This window comes from Artibeus jamaicensis, unplaced genomic scaffold, assembly GCF_021234435.1.
Source record: "Artibeus jamaicensis isolate MK-2021 breed Jamaican fruit bat unplaced genomic scaffold, CSHL_Jam_final contig_335, whole genome shotgun sequence".
Classification (NCBI taxonomy): domain Eukaryota; kingdom Metazoa; phylum Chordata; class Mammalia; order Chiroptera; family Phyllostomidae; genus Artibeus; species Artibeus jamaicensis.
In genome coordinates this window covers 3,371,737-3,387,629 of record NW_026521800.1, presented here as the reverse complement: position 1 = coordinate 3,387,629, position 15,893 = coordinate 3,371,737, and the positions used below count along the sequence as shown (strand labels likewise).

At 39.4% G+C, this 15,893-nt stretch overlaps 2 protein-coding genes across 4 annotated transcripts in view; both read right to left on the bottom strand.

Annotated features, from left to right (window-relative positions):
- The window catches only part of SNRNP48 (small nuclear ribonucleoprotein U11/U12 subunit 48), a 34,792-nt gene extending 26,565 nt beyond the window's left edge, over positions 1-8,227 (bottom strand). Inside the window, exons 1-4 of the mRNA XM_037165518.2 lie at positions 8,033-8,227; positions 5,751-5,864; positions 5,440-5,500; positions 4,574-4,648 (exon numbers count right to left, since the gene is read on the bottom strand). Coding sequence (XP_037021413.2) covers positions 4,574-4,648; positions 5,440-5,500; positions 5,751-5,864; positions 8,033-8,188 — 406 coding nt within the window. The 5' untranslated portion in view covers positions 8,189-8,227. The remainder of the gene's footprint in view (positions 1-4,573; positions 4,649-5,439; positions 5,501-5,750; positions 5,865-8,032) is intronic.
- Positions 8,228-11,636: 3,409 nt separating this feature from the next.
- The window catches only part of DSP (desmoplakin), a 40,587-nt gene continuing 36,330 nt past the window's right edge, over positions 11,637-15,893 (bottom strand). For all 3 annotated transcript variants that reach the window (XM_037165515.2, XM_037165514.2, XM_053664095.1), the window contains exon 24: positions 11,637-15,558. In XM_037165515.2, the coding sequence (XP_037021410.2) occupies positions 12,325-15,558 (3,234 nt within the window). In that variant the 3' untranslated portion in view covers positions 11,637-12,324. The remainder of the gene's footprint in view (positions 15,559-15,893) is intronic.

The following is a 15,893-nucleotide window of genomic DNA, read 5'->3' as shown; positions in this document are numbered from 1 at the left end:
AGACACATAAATCTTGAGATGAGAACAAAAGAGGGATGAGAGAGGAGGAAAGAGAGAGAGAGAGAAGGAGACAGGGGCAGGAGGGGTGTTGAAATGAGACTAAGAAGAAAGAGAGATAAAAGAGAAAGGGAACAAAGGGAGGTGAGTTTATGCGCTGGAGTGTGCTGCAGGAATGCGTGCGAGGGGGACCAGGGAGCTCCTGGGCTCCCTTCCTCTCCAGCTGGCTCCCCTCACTCCAATAGCTGCGGACACCAGCCAGGGGCAGGGTGAAGGTCAGGTAGACAACATACTAAGCTTCCCTGTCTATTTAAACCATCCAGAGCTAGCAGTAAATGCAACGTCCTGGTCAGGTCCAGCCTTTTCTTTCAAATTTGCAAACTTTCACTTATAATCCATTTTAATCTTACAGACCACTTCGTATATGCAGTTAGCTGTATACCAAAACGTCATTATGCAGTGCATGACTGTATTATAAAAGGCTCCACGTAAACCTTTGCCTGTGGTTTTCAAACAAAGAAATATAATTTCCTCCTTGAAATATACTGGAGTTTTCATTATTCGTCTTAAATTTCTGTATGGTGAAGAGTGATACTTAAATTCCTTAAAATTCAAATAAAATTCCAAATCAAGACTGTAATATTGTGACAGTGAATTAAAGTTTAAAAATTTGAATGATACTTTTAAAAGGATATCATTTGCAAAAAGGATACTGCATATCTTTAAATAAGGAGTACATTCAGGTTCCTAATTCCTCTTTATACTCACCCCAATTACTGAAAAAGAAAAAGTACAGGAAAAGTTAAACAACAAACTGCATTTGAATTGTTCAGAGCATAGATATTTCTGACAAAACAAAACGGGTAAACACACTTAAATAAGCTTACATTTCCATAAAGTGTAAATTTTCAAACACAGGTTTCTAGGACTTAGGGGTACATCTCAATGTTGTAATCATACAAATTCTGTGATCTTCTATCTACTTCCATGGGCAGCAGTTTTTTAAAAGTTGTGGTAAAATACACATAACATAAAATGTGCCATTTTAACCATCTTCCCATGTACCGGTCACTGGCACTGCACATGCTGCTGTGCAGCCATCACCTCTACCCATCTCCAGAACGTTTCATCACCCCAAACGGAAACTTTCATAACTCTAATTCTCAATTCTTTCTTGCTAGTCACTTCTGCCATCATAGGGCATCTTAAACATACGAGATACAATATTAAATATTAACAAGAGGTATTGTTTTTAATATACTGATTTAGAATTTTAGCAAGAATTCATATGGAGTCAATTTCTTAACATTAGAGATAAAAGAAAGTACAGCCCACAGAAGCAAAGTGACTTCTCCAAGTCTCACAAGTGGTAGGAACAGATTAGCTCTAGAACCAGTATAATCATGTCTCTTTAGGTTATCTAACCATAGTACCTGATCTTCAAATCATGGCCATGACTCAAGTACAGGTGACCCTTGAACAAAGCAGTAGTCAGGGGCACCAACCCCCCCTCTTCCCCATGCAGTCAAAAATCCTTGTATAACTTGACTCCCTAAAAATTTAATTACAGTTGGTCCTCAGTATCCGAGGAGGTTTGATGCCAGGAAACTCCAGGTACACCAAAATCTGTGGACGCTCAATAGCCCTATATAAATTGGTGTAGAACAATGCAGACAGTCCACCCTTCACATCCCTGGATTGCCAACTGTGGATCGAAATTACTGGTTTGGCATCCTCCTTGGATACCAAACCTGTGGATGTGAAACCTATGGATTCAGAGGGCCAACTGTATTTACTGAAAACAAATATTAGTGGGCCTGTGCAGTGCAAACTCATTTTGTCCGAGGGTCAATTGTATAGGTCGTGAAACTGAGGTACAGCAACTTGAATCTTTAATACTGAAGGAAAATGATAAACCACTAAATATAAAATAATTGTTTATGATTAAAATTAATATTTTAGTTGTAAAATCAACCAAAATAACTATATCCAAAAATAAGTAGATCTAATGGTTATTTAAGCTTTCACAAAGGCTAATGAATTGAGACTTAATAAAATCAATGAAATGAAAACAAATATACAAAAAAATTATAACAGTGAATAACAACCAAAATATTAACTGTATGGGAAAATGTAAAATTGTTCATATTAGTCATCCTCCTTCAAAGTAAATACATATGGTAAAATGTCTAAGACATAAGTAAGCCACAAAAAAAATTTCTGTTGAGAAATCGCAGAACTGTACACAAAATAAAAAAAGATTTTAAAAAGAGGGTTACAGATCATATAAAAATGGTTATTCTTAACAATTAAATCTTAGTTTAAGCTAGTGCAAAAATTCAAAATCAAGTAAAAGTTCCTCTTAATTATGTATTGAAGGTATTGATTCAAAGTAATTCTTTGCTTTTTAAAGAACTACAATGTCCAAATCTGCCTTATTACTCAGTTACATAAATAAAAAACTCTGAATATTAGAAAATGTTCTAGAAAATTACTGATATATATATATATATATAAATTCTCACCCATTTCACTATCTTAATATTGCTTTCAATACATTAATTAGCTTAGAAATTAAAGTACCTAGACAAAAACAGCTACCAATTATTAGTCAAGGCTAGTTTAGCATTCATTATCTGTATTGCTCTAAATAACGCCAGAGATACTTTTATATTACAGATAAGGAAGCAAAAACTCAGAAAAGTTGTCCTTTGTACAAGTCCAATCAGCTACTTTATTTCTTTAAAACAGGCTTACCCAAAGGAGAATAAACAATGAACAGTACTAATAAAAATATGTTCAGATTTGAAGTTTGTGATATTCTTCTACTTAATCATGACAGACATAATAAATAACGAATACATTTGAGTAAATCTAGACTCCACAAATATCACTGAATGTAGAGTCTCTTAACAGAATGCAGCATGACTCAATGCAAGGTTTGTGCCAAAATTTGGAACTTGGCTCTTGATCCAGCTTTCCTATTATCTAGCAAGAGTGTTAATTCACTTAGGTGTCCCTCTACTGCTTCACCCACTATGGAGGGGAAATACTCGTCCAACCTATCACAAGTTTGTTGTGAAGTAGTAATAAAACACGTAACAGAGCTTTGAAAAAAAAACCTCTTTTAAAATATAAAGTATTGAGGACCTTTAGAACAAATACACCAGAACCTGATTTTCTCTATGGGGTTTATTTCCAAATCTCTAAAAGCAAACACTGGATTAGATGATCTCTGAGTCCTTTTTAATCTCTCATATAAACACAGTATATATATCTAACCAGGTAAGGCCAAAAAAAGTCCTTTGATAATTAATCCATTCAAAACCACACAGAAAACAATCCTCTATTTTTTAATTGGTTGATTAACTAAGCAGGGGCAATGAGTAGAACCAATAATAGTGGCCCAAAAAAGGCTTGACTGGTCACAGCTTATTATCTCTTCAAATAAGACAAAAGTGAAATGTTCCCCTCAAAGAGAAAAGTGTGAAATTTAGCACAAAAGTGCATAAAAATGGGAGCTTCAAAATAGGACACATGCATCTGGCTGGTGTAAGAAACCAACATAAGGTAGACTAAGGGTAAGGGATTTCCTCTTTCCAAAGCCACAATGCAACTTAGGGAGAAATCAAGCCCAGATATTGGCTTAGAAAAATGGGTTAAGACCCTGACCTTCAACAAGGGAGAGAACAAATTGTAACAATGAGCTGGTAAATATAATTCAGCTAGAAAGAAGAGTGATGGGGGGAAAAGGTAAATGTCCAAGGAAAGCTACCTTCAGAAGGTTCAAAGGAATACTCAGATCCTTATAAAAGGAGTCAGTCATGCTGAGGTTAGATTTTATATCCAGGTTCAAAAATCTATTAACTCTATTTACTTGTTTACTTCTATGTTTTTTTTTAATATAAATTTTATTTAGTTACTTTTCAAGTACATTTTTTTTTATCTATTTCTCCCATCCCACCCCATACTTCTATGTTTTTGATGGATTCAGTTTTCTTTCAATTTCCTAAAAGCTCACACTTTAAAATTCTAACCTAATCTCTGCTAAGTAAGTCCCAGGCAAAAACTCTTAACCCAACTCCAAAGCTGGGCATGAAGGGATCTACAAACCCTTCTAAACTGTATGTATTGCTTTGTGTTGGCTTATTCTTAGGAGCAGCTGTGGAGACTAATCTCTTTTAGCCTAAGTCTTCCTTTTATACTGCATTTCAATATCCTTACATTTAACAATGGGCTAATTCTCAAGAGAAAGAGGAAAACCCAGGGTAAAATAGTCTCACTAAATGGGATTTATTTACTAAATCATTGTAAATTTAAAAATTATCTACAAGGCAATCTCTATTAGGTAATTCCAAAGCATGAAGCCCTCGCTAAAGATGGTGTTCTAGTGAAACTCATCCATTTGAGCAGAAAATCTCTAACAAATGAAGGTGACACCAAGCACAGTAGTCTAATGTTAAATGTAAAACTTAACCTTTTCCATGTAATTGTTTTCACAAGATTTTTCTTAAAAATTACTAATGTGCTCGTGGGAGAAACATCATTAATTAGCTCAAACTATGATGCCACTTACTTTGATTATAAGAATCTCCATCTTTTCCAATTGCGGTTCTAGCTTGTTTAATTATATGGAATTGTGAGTCCTTATCTGTTGAAAATCCATAAACACAATACGAATCATCAGTGTCCACAAGATTACCAATTGGTTTAGATACATAAAGAAACCTTTGAGAATCTTAACAGAGTAAATACTCAAAATCATTGCCTAGGTAATGTGAATGCAGAATTCTTTCAGATTGTCTAGATCCCAATAAGTAACCAGAGTTTTCAGGTGGTTCAGAAAACATAATCAGGCACACAGCAGTAGCTGCTACAAATCTTAGAAACCAATAATACCTAACATTACTTGAATCCCAGGTAAGTGTTATTCCAAAAGTATTATATATATCATATTTAATATTTGCAAAAGTGCTATTACCATCACCTCTTTTCTAGATTTTATAAAGAAGTTTAGGCAACAAACAGGTTAATAACCTTGCTGAAAGTCCCACATCTGTTAGTGACAAAACCAAGAGTTCAATCAGGGCCTTCTGATTTTAGAGCCCAAGATTTCAACCTATTGGAACACATTTCCAGCTTCAGTCCTATCTTCAAACTGTTGTGTGGCCAGATTTTTGTTATAACACAAAAGAAATGTGTCTGTCCCACTGCACAAAGCTTTGCCAGGTTTTCACTAACTATTAATATAAGCCTGGTCTCTAAATTTCAGATTACCAAAACTAGTTTCACCAAACATTAATTTAAATTAATCCTACATTCTCTTAAGGTACAAAGTGTACTTAATCATAAAGTCCATTCTTTTGATAATTCAAAAATGAATTATCAATACAGATATGTATATAGTAAGGTATTTTAAAATTATAATCTATTAATACTTACTCAGAGTGATTGACGGTATCTTTACATTCTCATAGAAAAATTCAGAATTATACATTTCACCCTAAACAATAAAAAGTAAAACTTAGTGTTCTTGAGGATCAAATGATTAACTTATTTTAACATTTGACATAAATAAGTAGATTAATATCATTTAAATATCTCTTGCAATAATTTGCAAAATTAGGCTAGTACCATTCTACCCCACAAATGATTATTATTTTATGTCAGAAAACCTCACACTATAGCTTGTATATATTGTGAATTTATTAATGCATGGATTACATGACATATACATAATAAACATACGGTACCTCTTCTTCTCTCGTGTAGCCCAGTTTCCTCAACCTACACGATACCATGTGCTTTGCTAAAGACGATTTAGGCATGTGATGATTGGAATCATAAGGGCATATCACAACTTCATCCTATAAAACCCAAAGGGAATCAAAGAAAAAAGATATATAATATTTAAAGATTTAAATAATTATACCATTAAGTGTTTACTACTTAATTAAGTGGTACTATCTAGTTACGTCCTCTTCTGCAGACTTCTCCCAATACCCAGTTTGAGCCTATGTACATATTAAAAAATTTTGTAAAACCTTCTCCTTATAGCCCCTGCCCCCTCTCTCCACCCTATCAAAGCCCAACTCTAAAAGATTTGTTCACATTCACTGCCTCAACAACCTCCTACCAGTCAGCAGGTGACTAACGACCTTCTTATTATTATAGCCAAAGCACATGTCATAGTCCTTACATGTGAATGCTCAGAAGGTCACAATCTAATTGTCTATTTATACTGTCATCCTGATACTTTTCACGTTCCTTCTACCTCTCTGGTTCCTTCTACCTGGTCTCCTCTAGAGAGGTTTTCCTTGTTCTACATATCCCCCTTTGTTATTTTTTTTCCAGAGGGACCATATACACCTGGGTTACACATATATTTTCTCTTATTTTAATTTATGGCAACCATCAACTTGTTCTCTCTCTGAGTCTGTTTCTGTTTTGTTTTGTTTATTCATTTGTTTTCATTGTTTTTTAAGATTCCACATGAGTGAAGTCCGATGGTATTTGTCTCTCTCTGACTCATTTCACTTAGCATAATTCCCTCAAAGTCCATCCATGTTGTTGCAAATGACAGAATTTCCTTCTCTTTCATTGCTGAATAATATTGCATTGTGTATATATACCACTAGCTGATCCCCTTTAAATGTTGGTGTTTCATGTAGATCCAACCAATAGCCTTCTGCCACTTGATATATATTTGCTGGAAGAACTTATGGCTTCAATTTTCACTATATAGTGATAACTGCCAAAAATCTATTGGGTTGGCCAAAAAGTCTGTTACATTTTTTCTGCACAATGGTTCTAATAGTGCTTAGTTGTTTTTAACGTCATTTGAAACAATTTTGTTAGATTGATTGTGACAGCTGTCATATCAGGGTGCATTTTTTAAAAGCTTATCAAAATTGGTGAATCTTTGTGTAGCCATTTTAATATTGAAGATGGAAGAAAATACACAACACTTTCAGTATAGTGTGCTTTATTATTTCAAGAAAGATAAAAACACAACTGAAATGCAAAAAAAAAAAAAAAAAGATTTGTGCAGTCTCAAAAGTGATTTGCCAAGTTTCCTGCTGGAGATTTCTCACTTCATGCTGAACAATGCTCTATGGCCAGGTAGACCAGTTGAAGTTGATTGCGTTAAAATCGAGACATTAATTGAGAACGATCAATGTTATACCATGTAGGAGATGGTGGACATACTCAAAATACCCAGTCAATAAAGTTATCGAAAATAAAAAAATTTTGTCTTTTATTTTACAGAAACTAAATGGACTTTCTGGCCAACCCAATATATAAATCAAATATACTTTACAATGCCTCTTGGCAATCAGTTATGCAATTTAAACCTGAAAGATATTATTGCAGCATGGTAAACTCAGAAAGAACTTAAGAGATTATGAATTACCCCTCATTGGAACGCTTTCCTTCCTCCCACACCTTAAAAAAAATCAGAATTTCTCATTCTAATACACTTCCCTACATTTTTTCAAAACAATGTTAATGTTCAGATGAGTCGCTAGTCACCATCTATTAGTGACATCCTTTAATAATCCTAGAATCAGCGGTGTTCCAGTCAGAAGTGCACAATTTTAATGCAGAGAAAGGCGAACTGAACTCCCATCCTCTCTAGACACGGAATCGGAGGCAACTGCGGAATCCACGTGACAGATGACAAAGCAAACCGCCAACACCTCTGCTACAAGCACTTTGAGACCCATTCAGGTATTTTCTACATAAACACCAGATGTGCTATTTCCCCTTCACCCAGGGGATTTTCACATTTTCTTTAAACCCGAAGTTCCCCGGTAGGTACGCCACCCAGGAGGTGGGTGATGTGCGCTCCGGGGCCCTCGCGCGCCCAGCCCGTGGGACTCAGGGGCGTTCGCAGCCCGTCCCGGGAGCCGATCGCGGCTCTGCACACGGGTGGGGGCTCCCACGCCCTTCCCTTCGTGGCCCCAGCGTGGATCCTCCACCGCCAGAGAAGGTTGCAGGCCCAAGGCCCCCAAAGGGACGCCACACTGCTCACCTCTGCCGCGTCCTCCTTCCCGGGGTCCAGCAGATCCAGGCTCCAGCCCAGGGACGCCGTCACCCCCTCCAGCCTCCGACAGCAGCTCTCCACGAACTCGGACAGCTCCTCCTGCAGCCGCCGCCGTTCCTCCACGGGTGGAGGGTCGCCTTCCATGGCCGCACCCCACCCGCCAGGAGGAAGCCGCCGAACTGTCGGCGGCCCGCACGGGCTTCTGGGAGCTGTGGGCGGGGTCACTCCTCCGCCGGCGGGAGACGCCTGCGGGCACCGGCCCTGAGCTGTCATTGTGAGAGGTGTTTTCCTACCTCTTTCAAATACCGCTGCTTTAGTCCCACTGTTCGTGGACTCATTTGCTCCTGGCCTTCCCTGACCGGCATCACCACCGCCCCACATACTTTCTAGAAGAGCAGTTTATATCTAAAGAAAAGTTTAAAGAAGAGTACAACGAGCATTCGCGTAGCTGTCTGTCCGCCTGCTCATTAACTAGTATCATCTGTCCCGTCCCCGTTTGTTTGCTTTCTCCCGCTCTATCTACCGATACAGCCCCAAACACAATTTTTGCTGAATTATTTGAATGTATTGACTAGGTTGCGGGTACTTCACTCCTAAAGTCCGTATGAGTCTTTTAAGAATGAGGACATTTACCTACGTGACCACAATAATCGATCGAACCTAAGAAAATTAATCATTTCGAAATATCATCTTACACTTTATATTCAGATTTTCCCAGTTGTCCCAAAATTCCTTATTTTTTAACTCATGAGCTATAATTGGCTATTGTCTATTTTAATATAGCACAGTCTCCCCTACTGTCCTTTTTAAATTAAGTCATTGAATTTTGTCAGGAGCCTCGGCAACTAGTCTGGTAGAATGTCCCTCTTTCTGGGTTTGTCAGATTTTTTTTCCTTTATGCTTAGATTCAGTCGAAGCGGTTTTGCAAGTAGGTATGGGTATCTCCTTATGGCATCTCATAGAGGACATGTATTTTGGATTCTCAATTAGTATTATGAAATTTGATGACTTGGTAAAAGTGGTGGTTGTATCACTCCATTTTAAAAGCACATTGCCTCTTGGTAATTGGTAATTTGAGGGGTATCTTGAGGTCATATGAATGTCCTGTTCCCCCCAAAACTCACATAATTCTTCACTGAATGTCATTATGTTAGAAATTATAAATGATGATTCTTTAATACTACCATAGCTAGCATTGGTACCATAATTTCATTGTTTTCACTATAAAATTGTTTTTAAGAATTACTGATTTAATAATAAAATTTTTAATTCATTACTATTCTAGTACCATCATAATCCTTACTGATGCTCAAATCATCTCAAATTTGACCTGTGTGAGCCACTTTAAACCAACTCATGTCTCTTTGACATGTTCCATTAGTCCTCGAGTACTTACTTCCTTACACTGATAAACCTGCTAGTTTCCCCAGATGGTTTTAACTCCCAGAATCTAATCCCTTTTATATTATTTTTATTTTATTCAAGACTGATGCCAAATCTTTACTTCCCTTTGCCCTTGTATCCACCAGATGAAGAAACAAAAGTGAAGGAAATTTTTGTGAACAGCTGTTTCTAAAGACCAATAGCACAATTCTCTCACCTACCAAAAACAAAAAAATGCTAATTCATGTGAAAAGGAAGTACCAGAAAATACAGAAACAAGCCAATAACTGCAAGCAGACGGGGGGTAAGGAATGAGTTCTAGAAGCAGCTTATTCATTCTGCCCACAGCATCTTTAGTCACATTTACTGCTTAGCCCAGCAGCCTGCCAAATGTGAGACTATTTGAATGTGAGATGATTTCACCAAAAATTATATATTTCCCTTTTTGGTGGATGTACTGTGCATGTGAAACAAATTAAAACTACTGCAGGTCAAGAATGTCCTTTCTCCCAGGACACAGCCCTATCTCAAAGCTTAATGACAACTTTGGCAGCAGCTTGGAGTGGGTGCACTCTTTCAACCTTAGGAACTGCTTTACACTGATATTCATTGATCTATTTAATCATCACTTTCTAGAGTATCCTCCTGCCCTACTCTGGGTTAGGTTTCCTAAGGGGCTAAACTGTGTCATCCCCCACACCCTGAAATGCATGTCTAATCCCTAACCCCTAATGTGACAGTATTTGGAGATAAGGCCTTTAAATGAGGTGATTAAGGTTAAATGAGGTTATAAGAGTGGGACCCTAATGTGATAGGACTAGTATCCTCATAAAATGAGGAACAGACACCAGAGCTCCTTCCATAGCCATCACTGTCCACAAGCCTGGAAGAGTTGTCACCAGAAGCCAACCCTGAACTGCAACTTGATCTTGGAATTCTAACCTCCAGAACTATGAGAAAGTAAATTTGTTTAAGTCACCCTGTCTGAGGTGTTTTATTATGGCAGCCTGAGCTAACAGTCTCCCAGCTCTAGTATAAGGAATCTCTATTTGCCCCAACACAGCACTTAGCACATTTTTCTTCCTTATCACAAGGGCTATTTGTGTGCCATGTGTTCCTTCCATGGGATCTAGTTTCTGGCCCAATGTGTGGCACAAAGAACTCAATACTTAGTGAATGAACTCATGGCAAGTCTCCCAGATTGGAAGGTTGGGGGGAAGGGCGAAAAAAGAGGTAAGATATGAATGCTGTTTTCACCCTAAGTACCAAAAGTCCCAATAATTTAACTATGATCTTTGTGGTTCTACACATTAGCATTTCATTTGCTTTCCTTTTTCTCTATCTGTACTATAAAATTCATTTGATTGTCTTAAAATATACTACTGACATATGCAAGTTGTCCCACTGAGTGCTGCGCGGGTATCTTCTGTCCCCACCCACACTGCACAGGCCTGAAGTCAGGGCCTTCTAAATTCCACTGCGTCCTCCTAGTACCTAGCCCAATAGTAGACACAAACTAGGTGCTCAGTAAAGTCATGTGAGTTTAATGACAAATGTCTGAATTTCAAGTTTCTTTTTTTTTTTTTAAGATTTTATGTATTTATCTTTAGAGGGGAAGGGAAGGAGAGAGGGAGGGAAACATCAATGTATGGTTGCCTTTCGTGCGTCCCCTGCTGGGAACTGGCCTGCAACGCAGGCATGTGCCCTGACTGGGAATCGAACTGCGATTGTCTGGTTCGCAGGCCCGAGCTCAATCCACTGAGTTACACCGGCCAGGGCCTCAAGTTTCTTTTTTGATCGAAGGAATAGGCTTCCATCTCATGGATTCAAGGACAATACTTTTAGGGGACAAAATGAAATACCATGCATTTTGAGTATACCCAAAATAGAATCTTGGCCACCTCATTACTTTTTAAATGTTATGATGACGACTTCTGCCCATGCTACTTTGTACTTATGGTCCAAAATAAAGTAGAAGTGGGTACTGACCTATGGCCTGGCCTTCACACAGGCTTATTTCCAAGGACTCTACCTGATTACAACAGGCACTCGAGAAGTGTTGCAAAAACTATCTTCAAAGACCAAATTCTAACAAGAATTCAGAACTAAAATGGTTTATAAATGGTTTTTCTTAATATGTATTTTGCAAAAAGCTGCTGCTAAATGCCCTTGTGTGTATAAACATGTTATTAAGTCAAAACACAAAAAATTCAAAAGTCTGAAAGTTTATTGCCCAAATAGCAAACTTCATAGACAGCTTTTTAAAGTACAATGAAAATGACAGGCAAAATAAACAGGAAACTTTGACCAAAGAAAAGCAAAGATTGCCGCTATCATGAACAGTCAAATTAATACCAAACCAAACAGATACGTAAGAGTGTATGGGGTCATATAATCCACATTCTAAAACTAAAGGAGACTCATTCCAAAAATGCTTAAGTTTGGGTGGGTTTCTTTTGGTGGGGGGTGGAAGGTGGTTATCTCCTAATACAGAAAGTGGAAATATTTAGATGAGAAACAAGATGACTAACATATTAATGATCCATTTAATGTTCATCTCTGAGAACAGAAATCTGTATTATAGGCCAAAAGAAGTTCAAGCAGAATCAATCAAAAATCTAAACACAGAAGAAACAAATTCTAAATTCAATTTGTGCTATCCTTACAACTAACTACCACTTCATAGGCACTACATCCAGTGTATTACATTAGTTGAGATGGGCTAAGAAGATAAAAAGCCTGAACAGCCTTTACTATTTGATTTCAACTTAGGCTATGTTTCCTTAAGCACAGAAAATCCTATCACTATACTGCAAGCACCAGTTTTCTTTCTTACTCAATAAAGTGAAAATTTATATGAATGAAGTCAAGGTATAACCACCATTTCCAACTGACTACTAGTGCCCAATAGAGCTACTGCTAAAGGAGTAAGAGTAAGAGTAGGAAGAATTCCCAGTTGCATCAAAGCTTCCTCTCCGGGACCCACTGCGGGAACCAGAGCGGGAGCCAGAGCGAGACCCAGAGCGGGAGCCAGAGCGGGATCCTGGGGCAGAGGACACATTATAAGGGCTGGGCAAGCCCTTGGATGAGACTGAGGCGGCCTCCAGGAGGCGTAGGCCAGTGACGTCTTCCACCATAGAGCGATTCATAGCATCCTTATAGGATATTTTTAATTTGGTTTTGGGGCAGGTCAGGATTTTGGCATAGCTGCTGGTGTCCTGCAGCCTCTGAGCTGCTCGGCCATCGATGAACCCCTTTCTGATGGCTTCTTCCATGCTTATCCTCCCGTGCACTTCTGGGTCAACTAGGCCTCCAGTGAGGTACTGGAACTCCATGAAGCGCTGACCAGCCTCATAAGGAAGCCATTTTTCTTTCACTGCCTCTGCCGCCGACATCTTCTTTCCCTTCACACCTTCGAAGCCAATGAAGGCTTTCTGGGCAGGCTTTAGCCTGGTGGCCATATCCTGGTCAATCAGACCCTGGGAGAGGGCATCCTGCAGTGACAGCTTCTGACTGGTGGTTGGATGGATGATGCCGCCTGTGCAGGCCTGAGCCTCCAGAAGCCTCTGGCCAGTGATGCTATCCACAATGCCCCGCTCAATACCTTCTGCAACGGAGATCTTCTCCAGGTTTTCTGTATCAAAGATGGCCGCAATAGGGCTAGATTCTTCCAGAGGGTCAGAAAGAGAGCTGCTCTTGATGGTTAAATTCCTGACACTAGATATAGTGGAAATCTTAGTTACTGACTCATGTCGGGAGTTGCTAAAAACATCATCACTGACACTACCACCCATGCCAATGCTGTTGCCAACACCATTTTTCAAGGAGATCATATCAGCAAACTGAGTGAGGCTGAGGCTGCCAGATCGGTACTGATCAAAGAACTTCCTGTCAACGAGGCCCTTGTCAATAGCATCTTGAATATCATACTGACTTCCTGTCTTTCTATCTACCAGGACCACCCTGGTAGAGCCGTCAGACCCAGTGATGGTTATTTCTTCCCACTCACACTCCTGCTCACACAGTTCTTTAAAGGTTTCATAATCGATAAGGCCCTTCTTGTAAGCCTCTTGAACAGACATCTCCTTGTTGGTTTCTGGGTCCACGATGACCACTCTACGCTTCCTCAGGGTATTCTTCTGGGACGTCTGCACCTGTTTCTTCTTTTCTTTCAGAGGCAGGAGACAGAGCCCCGTTTCCTCATCCTTGATGCATCTTTCTTTTAGTTGTAAATAGGTAAGATTTTCTTCAGTGTTTGGATCAAAAAATCCTTTTGTATCATCAGTTGGATCCGAGAGAATCTCACTGAGCTCCTCATTAAAGTAGCCCCTTTTATATGCACTGTCAACTGGTAATCGATGGCTCTCCTTTGGGTCAATGATCCCACCAGTTGCAATCTGTGCTTCTAATAATCGAATGCCGTGGCCCTTCTCGATGAGTTCCTTGTTCATGGCTTGGAACAAAGAGATGATGTTTCCTGTTTCAGGATCATTATACCCAGTGACAGCTCGTTCTGCAGACAGGAGCTTCTCTTTGAACTCAATACCCACCAGACCTCTTTTATAGGCTTCTTCCACTGTTAACCTCAAGTTGCTAACAGGATCTACTATAAAGCCAGTAGCTGCTTGGGCTTCCAGCAACTCGAGAGCAGTACCAGGTCGAACCAAGCCAATTTTCATGGCCTCATAAATGCCAAGCTTCTGTTTTGTGGTCTCATTGTAAATGCCTGCTATGCAGCTTGAACCCTGAAGGAAGTCCTTAATTCTCTCACCAACCTCATCATAAGAAATTCGACCCGATTCCAGCTCATTTACAGTGTTGAGTCCCAATATACCAGAATCTACTAGCTCAGAAACGGTCACAGGTTGTCTGATTCCTTGGAAGGACATACTTCTCTTCTGTACCAACAGCAAGAGCAGACCAGTGTGAGGTTCGATTCTGCACCGTTCCCTCAGCTGCATGTAACTCACTTTCTTCTGGGTGACTGGATCCACAAACTTTTTCTGACTATCTCGGGGATCATTCAGGGACCGATACAAATCTCTGTCAATCAGCCCACGAGCCAAGGCTATATCTTTTGGCAAAAAGACACTGTTCACAGGGTCCACTATCCCCCCTGAAGCAATCTGGGCTTCCAGCAGACGCATTCCGGTTTCTCTATCAATCAAATTTTTCTTGATGGCTTCTGAAAGAGATACTGTCTTGCCTGAAAAGGGATCATCAAAACCAGTGATAGCTTTTTCTGCTGCATATATCTGTTGACGGTCATCGAAGTCAATGAGGTCTCGAGCTATTGCACTATCAACAGTCAGCTTCTCATTTCTATGGGGATCAATTATACCACCTGTAGCTGCCTGGGCTTCCAGAAGCATGACTGCGGATTCTGGGGTGATTAATTTCTTTCTCTTGGCCTCCACCAAAGAGTACTTTTCCTTAGGGGAAACAGATGCTCCAGCAATAGCTCCTGCACCCCGAAGGAAAGGCTGGATTTCAGAAGCCACTTCTTCCACTGACTTTTTCCCCTTCAGCAGTTTGTCCAAGGTCGTTTTGTCAATCAACTGGCACTCGTAGAGCTGCATCGCTGTCACCTTCTTCCTCAGTCCATCAAACACCAGCTTGGAGGAGTCAACAGTCCATTCATACTCAGTCTGGGTCTCCCGATGGGACCCATAAGGGCGCTGCTTGAGTTTGTCAATTTCCCTCTGAAGTCGGAATCGTTCTGTTTCCAACTGTGACTGTGTCTCCCTGGTAGAATCCTCCAACTTTCGCCTGCACCTCTCTTCAATCCTCTTGATCTCTGCTTGGAGTCTTTCAACCTCGCTCTTAAGGCTGTTCTTCTCTCTCTCGCTTTTTTCTCTTTCTGACTCTATCTTTCGGATAGTCTCTTCTTTGCGGGAGTACTGAGTTTTCCACTGATTCAGGTCATTCTGGATTTGCTGTTTCTCACACTCAAGGTGCTGTTTCACCCTACTTTCTGCATCTAGAGTTGCTTTCATCCGGTTTAGCTCATCCTCCAGCCTCTGCAGCCGGATCTTATCTTGCTCCAGAACCTTGATTTTCACCAGAAGGCTCTCTCTTTCCTGCACCACCTGAGTGCACTGACTCTTTGACTCTTGAATCCTATTCGATGCCTAGAATTTAAAAAGAAATGGGAAAGAAAAGTTTGGATCATATCATATGACTACCATAATTTAACCTCTTTTCCTACATTAAAAAAAATACTCACTTATTTTCCCTTCCTTTGTTTTCTCTGATTATAATGTTATTTTCTCATTTTACACATTCATGAAAAAAATTCTGTAGCTACATGTTGCCACTCTGGGAAATAGCTTCATACTTACTATTTTTTTCCATAAAAGGAACTAGGAAAAGTTATAGTCTTGTCTTATCCTTAACAGTAATTATGTTTTGAAAAAATACAGGGAGTTCAATTCCAGTTAATTACATCTGCTATACCTACATCTCA